This window comes from Lacerta agilis, chromosome 13, assembly GCF_009819535.1.
Source record: "Lacerta agilis isolate rLacAgi1 chromosome 13, rLacAgi1.pri, whole genome shotgun sequence".
NCBI lineage: Eukaryota > Metazoa > Chordata > Lepidosauria > Squamata > Lacertidae > Lacerta > Lacerta agilis.
Genome location: NC_046324.1, coordinates 5,827,547 through 5,845,362, shown reverse-complemented (window position 1 = coordinate 5,845,362; position 17,816 = coordinate 5,827,547). Strand labels below are relative to the sequence as shown.

The following is a 17,816-nucleotide window of genomic DNA, read 5'->3' as shown; positions in this document are numbered from 1 at the left end:
ATAACTATGCAAATGGTTATATGAATATACCAGAAAGGGAGTACTTTAGTAGTTTGTAAGAGAACCAAGCCCTACAAATCCAAGAAATAACAAGCTTCAGGACACTGTAGCTCAAGAAGTACTACTTCTTATGTTAAAAGAGGGATCACTGAGGCACATTTTCAATTGACAAATGTTCTTAAACCTTCAGTTAAGCCATCTTCTGCACAGCAATAAACAAAGCCAAAGAAGAAAAGGACGGTCATGGCGTCCCCTGGAGAACTGGCACAACAAAAAATAAGCCCACAGTTTTCTGATTAAACCTTTCAATAATGTTGGGTTATGGATTCTTACAGAGGAACAAATAGGCTTTGATTACAGTATATAACCATCTTACATACTGCACATTAGAATTTGATTTTTAGAAATAAATAGAAGTGGCATGTATTTTTGGTGAGGTTTTCTTCAAGGGAGTATTTTACTGTACCTTTTATCTACTGAAAATAGACTAGTGGCTATTAATTCTATCACCTTATGAATTGTGACATCATATTTCATAAATTATGCAATATGATCTAACACTACAAGTTATTTTCCCCAAGTTTTAAAACAAATCCAAACTTAAGTAAAGTTAGGCTTTTCTATTTGTTTATTGTGCAAGATAAGAAAAAATGTTGTTCTAAGTTTAAGAAAGCATTTTATATTATATTCTTATAATATAAAGGCCCTCAAATGTTGCCCTATTTGTTAACTACTATACTCGAGCTAAAGAAGAGGAATATCCAACTACTTATTTAATACACCAACAAAATATCTTCCAAGGATAAGTATCAACATTACTAGCATGGACATGATAGCTGATCACCAAATTTGCATTCTATTCTCCACGTCCCCAAATCATTCATTTCCTTGAATTATGCGTCGAATCTTCTCAGCATCATCTTCTACGTTTTTGTTTGTGGGCTCAATCTTGAGAGCAGCAACATAATCTTGGAGACCTAGGGTTAATATAGCATGCATTTTAATCATACAATGGCAGCAACATACTATAAAGTAGAATTAGAAGATGCATCTACTTTTGCTCATGTTGACTTACAAGTACCAGTAAGTCCTGTGTTCAAAGGGGGTTTAATCACAGGTAAGTACTATATGTATAGAATTGCACTGGGGGTGAAGAACCTATGGCCCTCCAGATGCTGCTGGACAGCCCACTATCCTTGACCACTGGCCATGCTAGCGGGGCTGCTAGGAAATGAGAGTCCAACAACATCTGGAGTTCCCCATCCCTGGATTATAGCCTTGGGCTGCAATCCAAACCCCTTCTTCTGCCTGACAAAAGCCCCAAAATGGAGGTATGGGAAAGGGCTGAGTTGGTGGCCTGAGATCCCCTGGTTCCACCATTTGTGCCACCCCCTCCACCATCTGTCCTGGATAATGTGAGCAATGGAGATGCAGCCCTGGCTCTACCACTTCATTACACCCTGCTGCTGCCTGGCCAGGAGTAAGATTGTCTTGCTGACCAATACAGAATGTGCTTCTTAGTCCTATAACGTGGCCTAGCTGGGACATTTTCAAAGGCATTGGGAGTACCCTACTTTATTGTTGCTGTTCTACACTTCCTTTAGCATAGAGTCTTTATACCAGCAAGACCTGGGAAACAGACAGACAGATTTTCCTTTAATAAACAATGGTATTTACAGGCAAGGAAAGCTCTTAAAGCAGAATACAAGCAATGCCTGCTCTTCAGGTTTGACTTGGAACCCAAAGGCTCCCCACAGCCACCCATAAAAAAGAGTACTTTGCAGAACTGCAAGTTAGATTTCTAGATATTGACAACAGGAACACGACTGTGCTGAGTCACTGATAAAACTATGGTTATGTGTAGTTGGCTGAGAAGCTGGTGCATTTCTTTTTTCTCAAAAGCACCTGCATGGAGTGAATAAACAGGGAAATGGGTGTTTTGGTGCCTTGTCTTTTGAGTTACTTTGTGCTACATTGGAGGGGAGAAGTGGCACATAATGGCTGCTCAGCTTCCAATTTCCAGAAATTTAGGGAGAAGTATTACATACCGGTAATTTTCTTTGGGGAAATGTACTGGACAAGAAAAATACAGCTAAAGGCAAAACATAGCAATTATTTTTCTACAGAAATCTACAGGTGCTAGAAATGATGAAAGCAGATTGAGGTAAGGAAACATTTTGTCAAGCTCCAAATTAGATGTACAGTAAAGCTAAAGGAAACAAGGTAGCAAACAAATATATTTACAAAGAGAGAAACTACTTGGAAAAGGAAAGAAAGATACCAAAGACTTTTCTGTTCACTTTCACATTGGGCAAAGAAAGCTAGTTTAGAAAATAAAGTGTTCCAATACAACACACTGCCTGATATACTTAAAGATTTCATCTAACAGGAGTAATAGTTGTAGAAAGAAGAAAGCTACTTTTGTGGTTTTGTTCCTATTGGTTGTGGGTAACAATGTGTTAACAGACTGTGGGTGATCTATGCAAATAATTCAAAGTGGACCTACTGAAATAATCAATGGGCAGAAGTTCGCTAAGTCTGCTGATGTCATTAGGTCTATTTTGAGTCTGGCGAATGCCTTGTATTGCACCATCCCATCTCCATAAATAAAACAAAACTAAAATTTAAAAAGATTTAACTTTCTGGATGAACAAGCAAAATAAAAAGTACAGATTAACAAAGTCTTGTTCATATCATACAATAAATCCCAACAAATCCAGGAATGTTATCTTCAGCATGTATCTTTCCTTTACCTTCAGCATACAATTCCAGTCCACAGAATGCTGCCCCACGCCTCACGTGAGCTTTCACTCTAGCCTTAGCATTGTCAGGAACAGGAGGAGTCAATAATTCCAGGGCCTTGAAAAATAACACACAAGTTTGGAAGTAAGCTTAGCTGTCCCTTGAAGACAGTGTACGACTCACACATGCATTTGCCGGCATTTGTTTTCAAATCTATCAGGTTCCTTGCCTTCATGTGCAGAGACACAAACATGTCAGGTACCTCTCTGCAGGACCACCCTGGAGCATAAACAAAACAAGCTGAGCCTTGGGCTGAGGTGTCTGAAGTCTTAGTGGGTATCTGTATTTTTTATTTTATTTTTAATCGATATCACAAACACCAAGTGTCATCTGTCTTATCTCCATCAAAAGGCTCCTAAACCTGCCCAAGCAGTTTGCACCAACAAGGTGTCTCACATTCTCAGGATTCCTGGGTTTAACTGTGGAGATGCTGCACACAGCAGCTGCAACTGGGTACTGTTCTTCCAGTGTTCCTCTTTGGGCTCTTTTGGTTCCTAGGCAAAAACAAACCTATGCTGCTCAAGCAGGTGATCCATGCCACGTACCATAAACTGAGGTGTTGGAAGTAGAAGTCTAACCCAACCAGCTAACATGACTCGGGCAACCTCTACCTGGTCTCAAATATTATAAAACCATGAGAAACCTGGCCAGTAGAAACTTTCTCTCACTATCAAAGAGGCTTTTCTAGTTCCTCCACCCTGAAGCGCCTGCCCTGTTGCAGCAGCAGCTACAACATATTGCTACCTGGTGCACAAATGGGCACAGACCCTAACCCTCTTGCTTTAACTGCCCAACTGTTTTACTGTATATTTTGACTACAGACAAAGGAAGCTGCTTCATAATGAGTCAGACCATTGGTCCATCTAGCTCAGCATTATTGACACTGACTGGAAGCAGCTCTCCAGAGTTTCAGGCAGGAGTCTCTCTCAGCCCTACCCGGAGATGTCACCAAGAACTGAACGTGGGGCCTATTCATCATCATCATCATCATCATCATCATCATGCATATGCCACCTTTTCCTCCAAGGAACTCAAGGTAGTGTACATGGTTCTCCTCCTCATTTAACCCCCACAACAACCCTGTGAAGAAGATTGGGCTGAGAGGCAGTGACTGATCCAAGGTCATTCAGTAAGGGTAATGGCCAAGTGAGGATTCACCCCCTGGTCCAAGACTCCAACCACATCATGATGGTTCTCATGATGGTTTTGCATGCAAGGCAGATGCTCCACTACTGAGCTACAGCCATTTATATTTTGACATTTTTACTGGGATTATTTTATTATGTATTTTAATAATGGTGTATTTTTCATTTTACTGCATTTTAACAACATTGCACAATTAGTTTTCATATTTTGTAAACCACTCAGAAGTCATGTGGCCATTAAGAGGCATATAAATTAGCAGATAATAATAATAAAAGAGGGCAGTAAGTAGACTGGTAGGGAAACTACTGCAGGCTGCAGGCAAGGACAGTACCAGACCCTTGCTTAAAGTAGCAAAACCAGGCTTATCAGTTGACAGCTGCATAGTGCACATTCATCCTTACGAGTGACACCCAGACAGAAGGGGGGGGAGCACGAACTTGCCCTTGAACCCAACCGTTTTGTAACCCTAACACACACAGCAGCATCAGCCAATTTTATTTTATATTTTTTAATATCCTGCTTTATAGCCCCAAGAGGCTCTCAAGTCAGCTTACAAAACATTCTCATGAAACAAACAAACAAAAATCCATGGCAGACAGCAAATGCTAATAAAGTTTCAGCTAACCTAGATGATGGCACAACAGATTTTTACCAAATTTCATTTTGTTGGGTGTCAATTTTGGGAAATGTTGATATTTGATGAAATTATAATTGCAGTGGTGCCTCAGGTTACAGACGTTTCAGTTTACAGACGCTTCAGGTTACAGACTCCGCTAACCCAGAAATAGTATCTCAGGTTAAGAGCTTTGCTTCAGGATGAGAACAGAAATCGTGCAGTGGCGGCGCAGCGGCAGTGGGAGGCCCCATTAGCTAAAGTGGTACCTCAGGTTAAGAACAGACAGTTAAAAATGGACCTCCAGAACGAATTAAGTTCTTTACCCAAGGTACCACTGTACTTGGTGTTAAACAATAACGGTATTGCACAGAATACTGTAAGGCTTGTATAGTCACAGTAGGGTGACAAAAGAAAGTGATAGAGTTTTGCTACAGACCTGAAAGCTTTGATAAAAGCAAATACCTTTGAGGAATCTTCAATCGCCTTGTGTAGATTTCTCAGCTTAAGGTGACAGGCAGCTCGATTTAAGTACAATGTTGGAATCTTATTACTGATACGAATTGCCAAATTATAGGCATTGACGGCGGCAAGGTAATTTCCTGTTGCAAACATTTTACTAAAAAGATAAGAGTATACAGAAGAGTCTGGTTATTAAATTTCCAAAAGGACTAAGGGTTGTATCCAACTAAATTTTACTTCACTTCTAGGACTCCCACCGGGATTCGTAATTGTTTCCATTCTGGCAGAGCCTGAGAAGAATCGCAAAAGCCTGCACTGAACCACAAACACACATACGCTGCCCATCCAACTTGCTGGCACTTCATTCCCTTTCCCCCATAAACAGCAAACCATTATTACATGTGAGATAAAAGTGGTTTTACACATCCTTTGAAGCAACATCCAAACTCACTTTCCTTTGTCTTTCAGCCAATCTGGATTCTTCTCCTCTTCTTTTAAATCTTCTAGCTCAGCAAGGTCTGAATTTATGATCCTGCGAGCCTCTGCTTGCTTACATAGCCACTGTGAGTAAAAGATATGTGCAGTGCTTTATGCCTAAAACAGTACAAGTATATTCAATTGCCCTATTTAGCAAATGCAAGTACCGTATTTTCTGGTGTATAAGACGACTGGGCGTATAAGACGACCCCCAACTTTCCCAGTTAAACTATAGAGTTTGAGATATACTTGGCCGCAGATTCTCCACCCAGCATATAAGACGACCCCCGACTTTTGAGAAGATTTTCCTGGATTAAAAAGTAGTCTTATACGCCAGAATATACAGTAAATATGCCAGTGTATGGCAACAATATAGAACACCAAGTGTATTGGCATTAGACTTCCAAAGGGTACCAGATTGGGGAAGGCGTCTTTAGAATGCCAGAAGAGCCCAAATTGATCAGGTCAAGGTGGGCCCACCTAGCTCAACATCCTGCTTTTCCACAGTGGCAGACCAAGTAGTTCTGGGGAGCCCACAGGCAGGGCCTGGAACCAACACCCTCCCTCGTCATTTGCTTTCTCCTTCCGCAACCAATGTATGGAGGAAGGGTGCCTCTGCCCATGGAAAGTTCCACTGAGTTATTATGGCCAATGGCTGTTGATGACTTTCAGTTAACTCAGGTTTGTTTGCTTGTGTCTTTTGTGATAGAAAATCAGTACCTCCAGAGAAGCATTGCCTACAGTTTCTCGGCAGTGTTTGTGCATTACCTTTGCTCTAATTTGTGGCAAGGGTCATTGTCATAATCCCTTTTGGTGGACAGGCACTGCTTACTTTTACAAGTCATGGCAGTACATGCACACATTCATAAAGAAAACCACATTCCACAAAAAACCACTCTCCTTTCCCTGTTTACATCCTGCTTCCACTGCCCTCCTAATTAATGGTCGGACACGACTGAACGACTGAACAACAACAACAACAGGCCTTTCCAGACCATCGGTTTACAACATCATAAGTGCACAGTTAATTCTCAATGGCTAAAGTCTTCCCTCAATTTGCCATGTGTGTTGTGGGGCTATTTCATTGCCAACATTTCACTGACATCCTTTCCTGCCTGCAGCTAGCCCAGACATTGCAATTTCAAGTGCTGTGAGGAACATGACTGAAGAAGTGTCACTGGCCCCTACTGGACAGTATCTATAACATCATTAGCAACCAGTAGGACAAATCCACTCCCTTCATTTAAAGTCCACATCACTTTGTGACCTTTTCAAAGTACCTTTATTTTTCGCTTTCTACGTGTGGGATTGTCTATCTAGATTCTAAAGTGGTTAAAATAATGTCGGAGGCCTGCCCACCCCCACGCCCCACTCTACAACTGCAGCTCCTCAGCATGCCTTGAAGCCACAGCAGAGCAGCTGGGTCTCCCTACCTCCTCCTCTTCTGGAACCCTGGATTCTCTGAGAGCTGTAGGAAAGACGCGAGGGGTGAATTTTATTTCAATGCTACTGGCAGATCGCGGAGCAGGGATAGATTCTTCCTTCAACTTCTCTGAAAACATATTTCCAGAAATTGTGCCTGCAATAATCAGGATACATAATGAATTAATTTTTCAATGTATCAGTTCACAGCAACCAGGGAGGGAAAAGAAAAGTCTTTGGGCAAAGATCAAAAAAGGTTTCCTTTTTCTAGCCTATATTTGGCAGAGGTTGGCAGGATGCTACAAGTACAGATTATTTAAAACTAACAGGGCTGAAGCTGCATGTAAAAGGTCTCTTTATTTGTATCACCATTGCTGAGATAAATATTTGGCATTTACTATGATTAGAGCATCCAATATCCTGGGGGTAGTGCCAGGTGGGATCCTGAAGGCCCAAAGAAGCACACCAGCACATGTGCATTTGTTGGTGCAAGCTACTGAGAAGGAAGAAAAAGACCTCAGGGAAACACTAACAGGCAAGCTAACTCTCAGGATGGAAACACTTTTAGATAATTTATCTCAAAGGTTAAATCACTAGAAAGAAAGAAAAAAAGCCAAAAAGGCAATAACTGGAGCTTATATAAAATATAAACAACAAATAATAATGGAGAACATATAAAACCAATTTTGTTGTTGTTTAGTTGTGTCCGACTCTTCGTGACACCGTGGACCAGAGCACGCCAGGCACTCCTTTCTTCCACTGCCTCCTGCGGTTTGGTCAAAATAAAACCAATTACAGATAAACTATTGTGTACTGTCAATACTGTAAAGTCCTAGGACCTTTGTATTAAAGTTAGTTGTTTATTGTTCCCTTTTCACAGAACCCACAGGTGAAGAAAGGCTAGCTTCTAGGTTAATGAAGACAGTAGGAACAATAAGAAGTTACTTCAATTTGGAAGTTGTTTAGTAGTCTGTGCGATAATGGTGTTTGTACAGAAAAATCATACCAGCCAGGCACGTTTTCTGCCTTCTGAGGAGGGCAGGATCAGAGTTACCTAATGGGCCAACACTCTTCATTACCTAGGCACCCACCTCATCCATCCTATCAGGAGATGCCACAATGGAGGAAAGTACTGTGCTGACACTTTAGCAAGGAATTAAATCAGCTGAAATAAAAAATGGAGCAATAATGCTGAGCCTGGATACTAGGGTGAAGACAGATTAGAAATGGTTTCACAAGCCAAAAGCAGCGAAAGGTTAAAATGTTTAGTTTGTTTTCAACACAGCAAGAACATTTTACCTCCTGTAGTTGTACTTGACTTGGATGTTCCCCTACTTGAAGGTTTCACTTTCCTTTTTTTCTCTTGCTTGCTTTGCTCTGGAGTTTTTCTGTGTTCCTGGTGTGGCTGACAAAAATGAATCTTCTTTTGTTTCTCATTCTGCTCTTTCCATTTCTCAATCTCCTCAGTGGCTTTTTTCCGCTCCTTTTCTTTCAGCTTTTCTATCCTTTCTCTTTCCACATCTTCTAGCTGATTGAATTGCAGAACCGTCAAACACTGCACTACGACTACTTTTAAGGTGCAAAGTCTTTCATGATTTATCTCTTATATTCAACACAGTAATTCTTATGAAGAAGGGGATGGAGGATATAGCACATTACATTTGCTGGGTACCCAGCAAAGGTAAAACACAATGCTGTCCATATATACAAAAAGAAGGGTGACTTGTTCCACACATGGCAGGAATGTGATATGCCAAATTCAATGCATTTTTCAAAATGTTTTTAAAGAAAGCATTTTCACAGTGTTTTTAATACGGTATGTGTGTAATGTTAACTCTGAGGCTGCAATGCAAACTGTAGCATCTGAAGAAACATTTGTCAGTAGGTATAATATTGTCAGTAGGTATAATATTGGTTATCCATTATTTGCAATCCTGCTTTCTGCTCGTAAGGATGACTCAGGCAGCACCTGATTTACCTTAATTGTGGCCTCCACAGCAAACTTGCTGCGCTCTCGTTTCTGAGCAGCTTTTGCTTCTGCTTCTGATTTTGCGTCCTCTTGTGCTTTGCGCACAGCATCCTCTCGGATTCTCTGCATTTCTCCCTTGTCCCCTAAAGAGAACCATTCCAATAGCAATTAAAAGACCAGTAGGTGTGATAGTACAATTGAGGTATGAGAAATGAGAGATTCTGAAACTGTGCCAGCCAAAGTGATATTCAGGCACTGTTCTTTGTGGGACAGTAAGGCAAGCCAAACACTGCTGATTGGGGAACACCTTCCATCCCCTCATCCAACAGCAGGAAGGAAGGGGGAAAGAGACTTCCAGTGACAAAGCTGCAGCCAAGGAGTTGGGAACTGAGTTGTTCTCCCTGGACAGTAGCGGCAAGAAGTGGACCTAAAGATCATGCCCCCTGAAGCAGTAAGCAATCCATGGGGAGGAGCCAAGGACTCCCTGCAGACTAAACCCTTCTGGAGACAAATTAATTGCTACTTACCAACCCCCCTTTGCCTTTGCAGCACTTCCTAGAGGGGTTGTCACCCCAGCTTGACATTTTAGCTTGCTCTTACTTCCCAATTTTATAATGCTTCTTCTGGCTTTTGGATCAAACTGTTAGGCCTCTCATCCACTGCCAAATTATGAAGATAACCAGTTTACACAGAGCAGCTTACCAATGTGATTAGTTTACCGGTAGTTTCTGCCACCAGCAGCACCCATAAACCATGGGTGGCTCTCCATTGATGATTTTTTTAGAACAGGGCCTGTCAATGTAAATGGCCCCTTTGCTCACAACCTAGGCAGCCACTGTATGATGATAAGCTTGGGTTAGGCCAGTGTATATTTCAAGAATACATCCTGCACTTAACTTACCAGGCCATGAGAAAGAATTGAGCTGAGTTCAGCTCACTTACACATATCAACTCAACAATTGAACAAACAGCCACAACTTATACTAAGATTTATTTGGAATAAATAATAATAAATTGTAAAAGCTAGAATTCTTTATGAAAATGAGAGATGAGGTAATCTCCAGATCTCAAATTTGAGTTTGTTGTATATTGCAGATTGCAAAAACTGGACAGGAGGTTGGATAGTGACCCCACTATTTCATATCAAGAGTTGAGCAGATGTTATTAGAACAGCCTTGCACAAAATATTATAGGGAAACAGCAATGCAAGGCCACAGTTAAAGAGAATTTTCTACCATCTAATTTGTTAAGTGTCTGGGATCATTATATGTGATTGTTGTGCCCAAACCCTTAGAATCTATGCTGCCAAGAATCAATGGGAATACAAGCACAAGTTTTGAAATCTGGATAAATAATAATCTTTTTAGGATTTAAAATTTATTATATCAGGGGACTATGATCACTTAATTGGAGATTAAGAGAAGGGAAGACATGCCCATGATTTGAGTATTTAAGGTCTAGGAAAATCTCTGAACACATGAACAAATAAAAGCAGCAACAGAGTTCAACAACTTAATAACAGAGACCAACTGGCACATATTAGCAAAAATCTAGCAGTTACTTGTTAAATACAATACAGAGCCAAACAAGTTAAAGAATTCATGGTGAAATGGGCTCTGTGGGGAGAATAACGCATTAGATATTTGGGGAAAGTGCACACAAGCTTTCTTTAAATTTGAAAATAAGAGAAAACTGTTTTCAGATAATGAGGATACAGCTCATTACTTTTGCTGGATACCCAGCAAAGGTAAAAACACAGTGCTGCCCATATATACAAAAAAGAATGGTAACTTGTTCCACACATGGCAGGAATGTGATATGACAAAGAAATATTGGATAAAAATTAAAAGTCATGTAAAAGGGACTGTGTGACATGAAAGTCTACTAGAACCGGTGTTTCTTATATGGCAAGAGAAGCTAAAACTCTTTATGTTTAATTTTTTTAATGATTGTTTTTTCTATGTTTTAACAGTTCTTGTATTTATCTGTAAGCTGCCTTGAGTCCAGTCAATATGTGGGGAAGTGGAGACGGCTGACTATATCATCTGTTAAAGAGATGAGTTGACAAATGAAGGAGGCATGGGTGTAGCCAGGATTTTTTTGGGTAAAATACCCCATAAACAGGGCACTGCAGGGGACAAGCTTCTGCTGGGGGCGGGGGGGGGGGACACAGAACCTCAGATAAATGAGTTCAGTTCAGTTCAATTTACAGTATTGTGTTTAGCGAGCAGCCATTACACACATAAAAATAATAAGAAGAATAATACTGCTAATAATAGTGGTTTACATTTCCACTCCCCAACCTTTACAGGATACCATAAATAATTTCCCATTCCCCCTTTAGGTTTTATTACACAAATCTGTAAAGCCTTGGCAAGAAATGTGGATGTTCTAAAGAATATATACTGCTCTACATCAGACAACAACTTTCAATGCTTTTCAATAATATTTGTGGATCTAGGGAGGGCGGAAGCTCCCCCCCCCCCCGCCCCCCTTAGCTATGCCCATGGAAAGGGGTTTGCCTTAATCACTAGACTAACACACTTTATTAGAATCAAGGACCAAAGGAAAGACAACTTTATGGGAAACTGGATTAACTTTACTGAATATAGTCAAAAATAATGGTTATTGCCAAATGAAAAGTTATTATTGTATGTAAGACAAAAACCAGGTTGATTGCTGTATCTGGGCATCACATCACTTGTTAAGCTTTATTTAAATCAGATATAAAATGTTAGGAATTGTGAGTGCTAATATATAATAAGTATCGTGATGCATATATGTGGCAAAGAATATATATATACACACACACTGCAGGAAGGTCAGCAAAGGTTTGTTTAAGACCAACCCAATGGAAAACTCACCATTTTCCATAATGAGGGATTCCCACATGGCCGCTTCTTTTTTATAGAGGGTGAAGAAAACTGAGCCATTCTCAATTTTGGCAGTACTGCGGACATCATCTATAGGAGCGTAGAGAATGGCTTCGAATAGAAACGGAGGAGAATTTACCTAAGAACAACATTTAGAAATCGACGTGAATATGCTTGCATTTCAGAAACACACTTGGACAGCACGCTGGGGGCACAAGTCAAAGCTTCACACCACCTTTAGCTCCTTGGAGGAAAGGTGGGATATAAATGCAATTAGTAGTAATAATGATGATGATGATGATGATGTGTATCCCAAAACATTTACACATTATACTTGCACCAAACCTGCTAAGCCCCAACTCATTTGTCAGCCTGGTTAGAGCATGGTGCTGATAACGCCAAGGTTGCATGTTTGATCCCCATATGGGATAGCTGCATACTCCTGTGTTGTTTTTATTATTATTATTATTATTATTATTAATTGAATTTATATACCGCACTGTACCCGGAGGTCTCAGGGCGGTTCACAGAAAAGATCAACCTAAAAAACACAATATATATAATCAAAATAAAGACAACAACCCAATATCAAACACACACACACACACACACACACACACTGCTGCTCTTTCGATCCAGTTTGAGGCATCCCTTTGCGGCTCCTTTAAAGAAAAGCACATGAACAAGAAGGGGAGATCCGATCAGAATTCCAGTGTTACAGAGGGTTGGACTAGATGACCCTCAGGGTCCCTTCCAACTTCACAATTGTATGAGTCTACCTTAAAGAGCAGCAACACTAGCTTAAGGTTGCAAGGCCTGCATGGGCCTGATGAGGGCAAACCTCGGTGGGATTTACTTCTGAGTAGACACATACAGGCTTGCACCGCAAGCGATCCGCTAGGGTCTTCGTGGCGCCCCCTGCCCTGTCACAACAACAACAACAACTGTTTCTTTTCCTTTCCTGGCAAAGGGCCCCCAACTGCATGAGGGCCACCCCACCCCCAGGCCCTTCCTGCCCCCGCCGGTCTTACCACACAGACCTTGAGGTATCGCTCGGTGCAGAAAATGCCGTCGCGGCGGAGAGGGGCTGCCCTCAAGGGGACGACCAGGTAGACGGCCTCGGCCGTTTGCTCCCAACTGTAGTCGCGCACCCACACCGGCATGCTCCCGTTGCTAAGGGCCGCGTCCGCGGCGGCATCGCCGCTGCTAAGCAACGGTTTCCAGGAAACTCTTAAGCACTTCCGGCGAACGGAGCCTTTGCGGATAGCGGGCGGTCGCGCGTGCGCGCTGCCTTCCCTCCTGGCGCTTTTATAGCTGTCTGTTCTCAGCCACCACTTGTACACTGGCGAAGTGGATCTCAGTTGAGGACAGGAGATCCACTAAGTGCAAGGTTGTGCCCTGGAATTGCACTCCAAAATTGCACAGCGAAATTCGCCTGGGTGCTCCCTGCAAAAAAACTCCAGTCTGCCATATGCAGCTCCTGAAGAGGAGGCATTTATATTTATTTTGCCGAACTGCGAAAACGTTTAAATATAGTTTGCTTTTTCCTTCGTTTCCCTCCCACCCCGAGAAAAGGCACCATCATAATCAGAGTATATAGATTAGCAGGGAGTAGAGAAATGTCATGATAAATACACAGGCCAGAGTATTAATCATTTGCATACATTTCAACTGGGAAAATACAGGAATAGAGAGGCCAGAGCAGGAGCAGGATTTTCCAAATGCTGGGCAGTTAGAAAATCCTTTCCACCCAGACTTCTTATCAGCGAGATCAAAAGCTCACAGCACTGCTGAAAAGCAAACATCTCCCTACTCAGACCATGAGACACCTGCCATTTGCAGTCCGGTAGGCAAAGTTAAATCACAGTGGCTTCAACCTCTGAAGTATAACTCCCAAAATAGATTGGTTGCTATAAATAAGAATGCCTGGAACAGGTTGGCTGTAGCCAGGAGGAGGAGCTGTGCAGCTTATTTAAAGAGTTTACCTCCCATGCTTTAGGTAGAAGAGAAACAAAAACAAAACTCCCAGAACTAAAGTAGTTTAAAATGTTTTTGCAGAAACCTTCAGGGTTGCTACTTTCCCCCCTGAGGAAGCTCCTGCATGTTTTATTGCTAATAGGCCATCTCCACACTTGGAAACACTTCCCCTGCTGAATGAGTCCAAATGTATGAATGAACAATACTAACGTAATACCCTTGATTGACATGAATCATCATTCCATGTTGTGCCCTGTTGTCAATAAGCCAGCTGCTGCTCATTTGCTTATTGGTTTTAGCTTCATTATTGTACTAATGCTATTTTTCCTTATATGGGTAAATCCTCAATAAAAATGTTTTTAAAATGATCGTGAATGCTATATCCCCAGCCATAGTGACCACGTGCAGTCCTTTTTAACCCCTGTTAAGTTGCCCATTGAACTTCAGCTATATGGCAGCTCATGCCTTCTATTAAGACACAGAGAGAGCAGTCTGGGGCAAGAATGAGTGCAGATCCCACATCCAGCTGGACTCAAAAGGCATTTCTGTTTTTTAATCCCAGTGTTGCTCAACCAGCAGTAACAGCCAACTCAATTTGTGACCTGGACCCTAAAGGTTTCCTCAGAAGTAACTCTCAATGTTCGATGGGGCTTTCATTCAGGTTAATGTGCACAGGATTGCAGCCTTTGCTAGCAATGAAGATGGGTCAAGGCACTCTGTAGAGGTATTCTAACTCATTTTCTCCCTTCTGGCAGAGATGCTGCTGCCTACAGGGAAAGAAGAGTTCATACGGCTGCCACTCCAGCAAGCACCCACTACAGTCAGGTAAACATCAAATCTAGCAGTTTGTGAATTAAACAGGATAAAATCTTTCCTTCCTGATTCTTCACATTCACAACAATGATCAATTAAGATGTGACAAAAGGCAGCATTACTGGGGGTGTCGCAATGACTTCCTAATACAAGCAAGTATGTGATGCAGTGCTTCATGCACAAACAGAACACCTTTCATTCTCCTTTGTTACTTTGACAAGACTTTATTAACATTCATTTTACAAGCACTTAATTCTGTCTGTCTTCAACTTTGTGAAAAGTGAATTGAAATATTAACAATTCCAGCAGTGAATTAAAATTCTGATATAGTGCCCTCACATTTTCCTTTTTTCATGATGAACATCCTGAAGAAAAAACAAATATAGGATTGTCATTTTGGTAATGCAATCAAATGGGCACCCATTTCTCAGTATCGCACATTGAAACATTTAACCATTTAGATCGGACACAAATTCTGTGTGTGCCTTAAGGCATTTACACTGGTTGATGCACTTGCTATCATCTACTAGAACTCAGCTTGTAACGTAAGACCAGCTAACTATCCAGAGACATAAACATGGTTCCTATACGTCATAGAGTAGCTTAACACACACCATGATATGAAATCATTTGCATTACATAGTAATTAAATTTCTTACTAAAGCAGCCTTCCCCAACCTGGTACCCTCCAGACGTTCAACTGAACTACAACTCGCATCAGCCAGCATGACCAGGCTTGAGGGATGATGGTGGGAACTGGAGTCCAGAAACATTTCAAGGGTCCCCGTTGTTGGGGAAGGCTGAACTAAAGGAATAATAATGGACAAAGTCTGGGTGTTTGTTTCCAATTTGAATTACATACATCAACTTTGCCGCACACCACAGTTCTACTGCACGTGTTATTTCAGACATGCTCTAATTTCGTTTTCATTTAAAGTTGTTGCAAAAATAAATGTCACCAATGTGGAACACATTTGAGATTGTATAAAAGTACTGAACTGATATCCCAAAAACAGGTATATGTAAGCAGTACATAAGGAAAGACTAGTTTTAATATGAAACTGTCATTAAGTCACATACAACATAAAAAAACACATGATCAAACTACGTATAAAATGTCACACGTACCTTTACTAGCAAGCAAGGCTATTATTTATATATAAAGAGAGGGGTACATATATTTTAAACGTGAAGTGGTATCGTTACTATTAGATTGAAATGACATGGGAAACTGTCAAAGTTCAAGACTGGGTTTTTTTAAAAAAAATAAAAAATATCAAGCCAAAAACATTTGTGAAATATTATCCCTTATCATTAACAAATGTGAGAAATAATCCCACAAGTAATTATGATATTTTATTGCGGGCCTTTAAGATAATTATCTGCATTGCTAAATGTAGTCTCACTCATACACCCTAACCTAAGAGCTTGTGGGAGAGACTGAGTGCTTATGACAAATTTCGGTCTCGGAGGAAAGCAGATCAAGTGATAGTTGTGGGCCTGCTGTGTTGGAGCCAGACCACCATGTGCAACCTAAGCTGCCAGATGCTGGGTGTGTCTCCTCTTGGCCATGTGGTGACAACAATTAGTAGGCAGAATCTGCTTCTATGTGAAACCACACCTTACTGGATCTGGGCAACAGAATCCTAGCACTTGGAAGACAGATTAACCCACATCATTCAAAGCCATCATTAGTCACAGGCAGAGAATAGGAGCCAAGAAGAGGGAGAGTTGTCTACCGAGATGCCTGCAAAACAGCCAGCCTGAGAGAGGCAGGAAAGCTGCCACCTGGAAAGCTGGAACCCATTGCCATCTTAAGATATAATTGTAAAATTAGATATTTTTAAAGGTAATTTAGAGGGCTTTTCAATTGACGTAAATGTACGTCAGAAGGATAGCTCAGTTGGTAAAACATGAGACTCATAATCTCAGGGGTGTGGATTTGAGCCCCACATTGGGCAAAAGATTCCTGCGTGGCAGGGGGTTGGACTAGATGACCCTCATGGTCCCTTCCAACTCTGCGATTCTATGATTCCAAGGAGCGAAATGACCACAGGGATAGGAAATTTATCTCAAGAAAACTTAAGAGAGCTTAATCTATTTCACTTTGAAGAAAAGAGATGAAGAGGTGAGCCAGCTTATATATTCCTTTTGCATTATGCAATGCCTCTAGGCAAATATGTCAGCCGATGCTATGGAAATGTAGTGTGTCAGAGAAAGCACTAAGAAATATGAAACTTCTCTCTGTGGAATTAAGAGCATGAGAAGAATGGGATGCTGGATCAAACTGGTGACTCACCTACGTCAGCATCTTGTTCTCAGTGGCCATCCGGATGCCAGTGTTTGATGCTTGCTGCTGTGGTATTCAAGTGACTAACTTGCACGTGACATAAGGATAAATCAACACTCCACAAGAGGTGGGCTTCTTGGCTCTTGAACCCACTGGTATCTCTTTAACCCAGGGACAGCTGACCTATGGCACTACAGATGTTATTGGCATCTCAGCAGCCTCAAGCAGCATTATGATGATGGGAGTTGGAGTCCAACACCATCTGGAGGGCCACAGGTTAGTCACCCCAACTTTAACCCAACTTAGACATTCATAAATTTAGGACAGCTGATATTTAAGCATAAAATGTGCAACAGATATAAGGAATAATCTTTTCTGACTTTGCTTTGGAAGCACAGAGTCCAACCCGTTGCAGGGTTCCATTCCCTGCAATGGCACGCTACAAGGTCCTGAAGGCTGTTTCTTTCCTTCTGGCTCCAGTCATGTGCTTTGACAAAATATATCTGCAGTGCACCTGTCTTCTGCCTAAGTGAACACATTGTGGTTGACCCTCCAGAGGCAAAGCTGGTGGGAGAAAGCTGAACCAGATGCCCTACGCAGAAGGGACCCTTCTGATAAGACACTTCTCATCTGTCTTCTACTTAAGCACATTCAAACCTTTTTGTCTAGCTACTGTTGGCAGCATTATCCTCATTTTGCTAACCAGTAAACTGTTCCTCCAAGGGTCCAACTCACCAGGGCACTGCTACCATACAACCAGCTTTTCTTCATTTCAAGAGAGGCTGCAGAGGCACAGATCGAACACTAAACTGAACCCACAGTCTGCAGCACTGAAATTCTACCCCAGTGGAATCTGACCCCATCAGCTTATGGGTTGCCAAGTTGCTCATTTGCCAGAGATTTCAGAGAGGTTTTAGAAGCTTTGGCTAATCAAAACACAGGGATTGGGAGAAGGGAGAGCATATGAGAGTG

At 41.5% G+C, this 17,816-nt stretch overlaps 1 protein-coding gene across 1 annotated transcript; it reads right to left on the bottom strand.

The window, feature by feature from the left end:
- Positions 1 to 610: 610 nt before the first annotated feature.
- On the bottom strand, positions 611 to 12,977 carry DNAAF4 (dynein axonemal assembly factor 4). Its single transcript, XM_033167578.1, has 9 exons — positions 12,805 to 12,977; positions 11,756 to 11,903; positions 8,901 to 9,034; positions 8,222 to 8,450; positions 6,934 to 7,079; positions 5,475 to 5,584; positions 5,027 to 5,180; positions 2,754 to 2,859; positions 611 to 977 (listed from the first exon to the last, which is right to left on the bottom strand). The coding sequence occupies exons 1-9, from the start codon at positions 12,925 to 12,927 to the stop codon at positions 877 to 879; spliced, it is 1,251 nt and encodes a 416-aa protein (XP_033023469.1). The 5' UTR covers positions 12,928 to 12,977; the 3' UTR covers positions 611 to 876.
- Between the last annotated feature and the right edge of the window lie 4,839 nt (positions 12,978 to 17,816).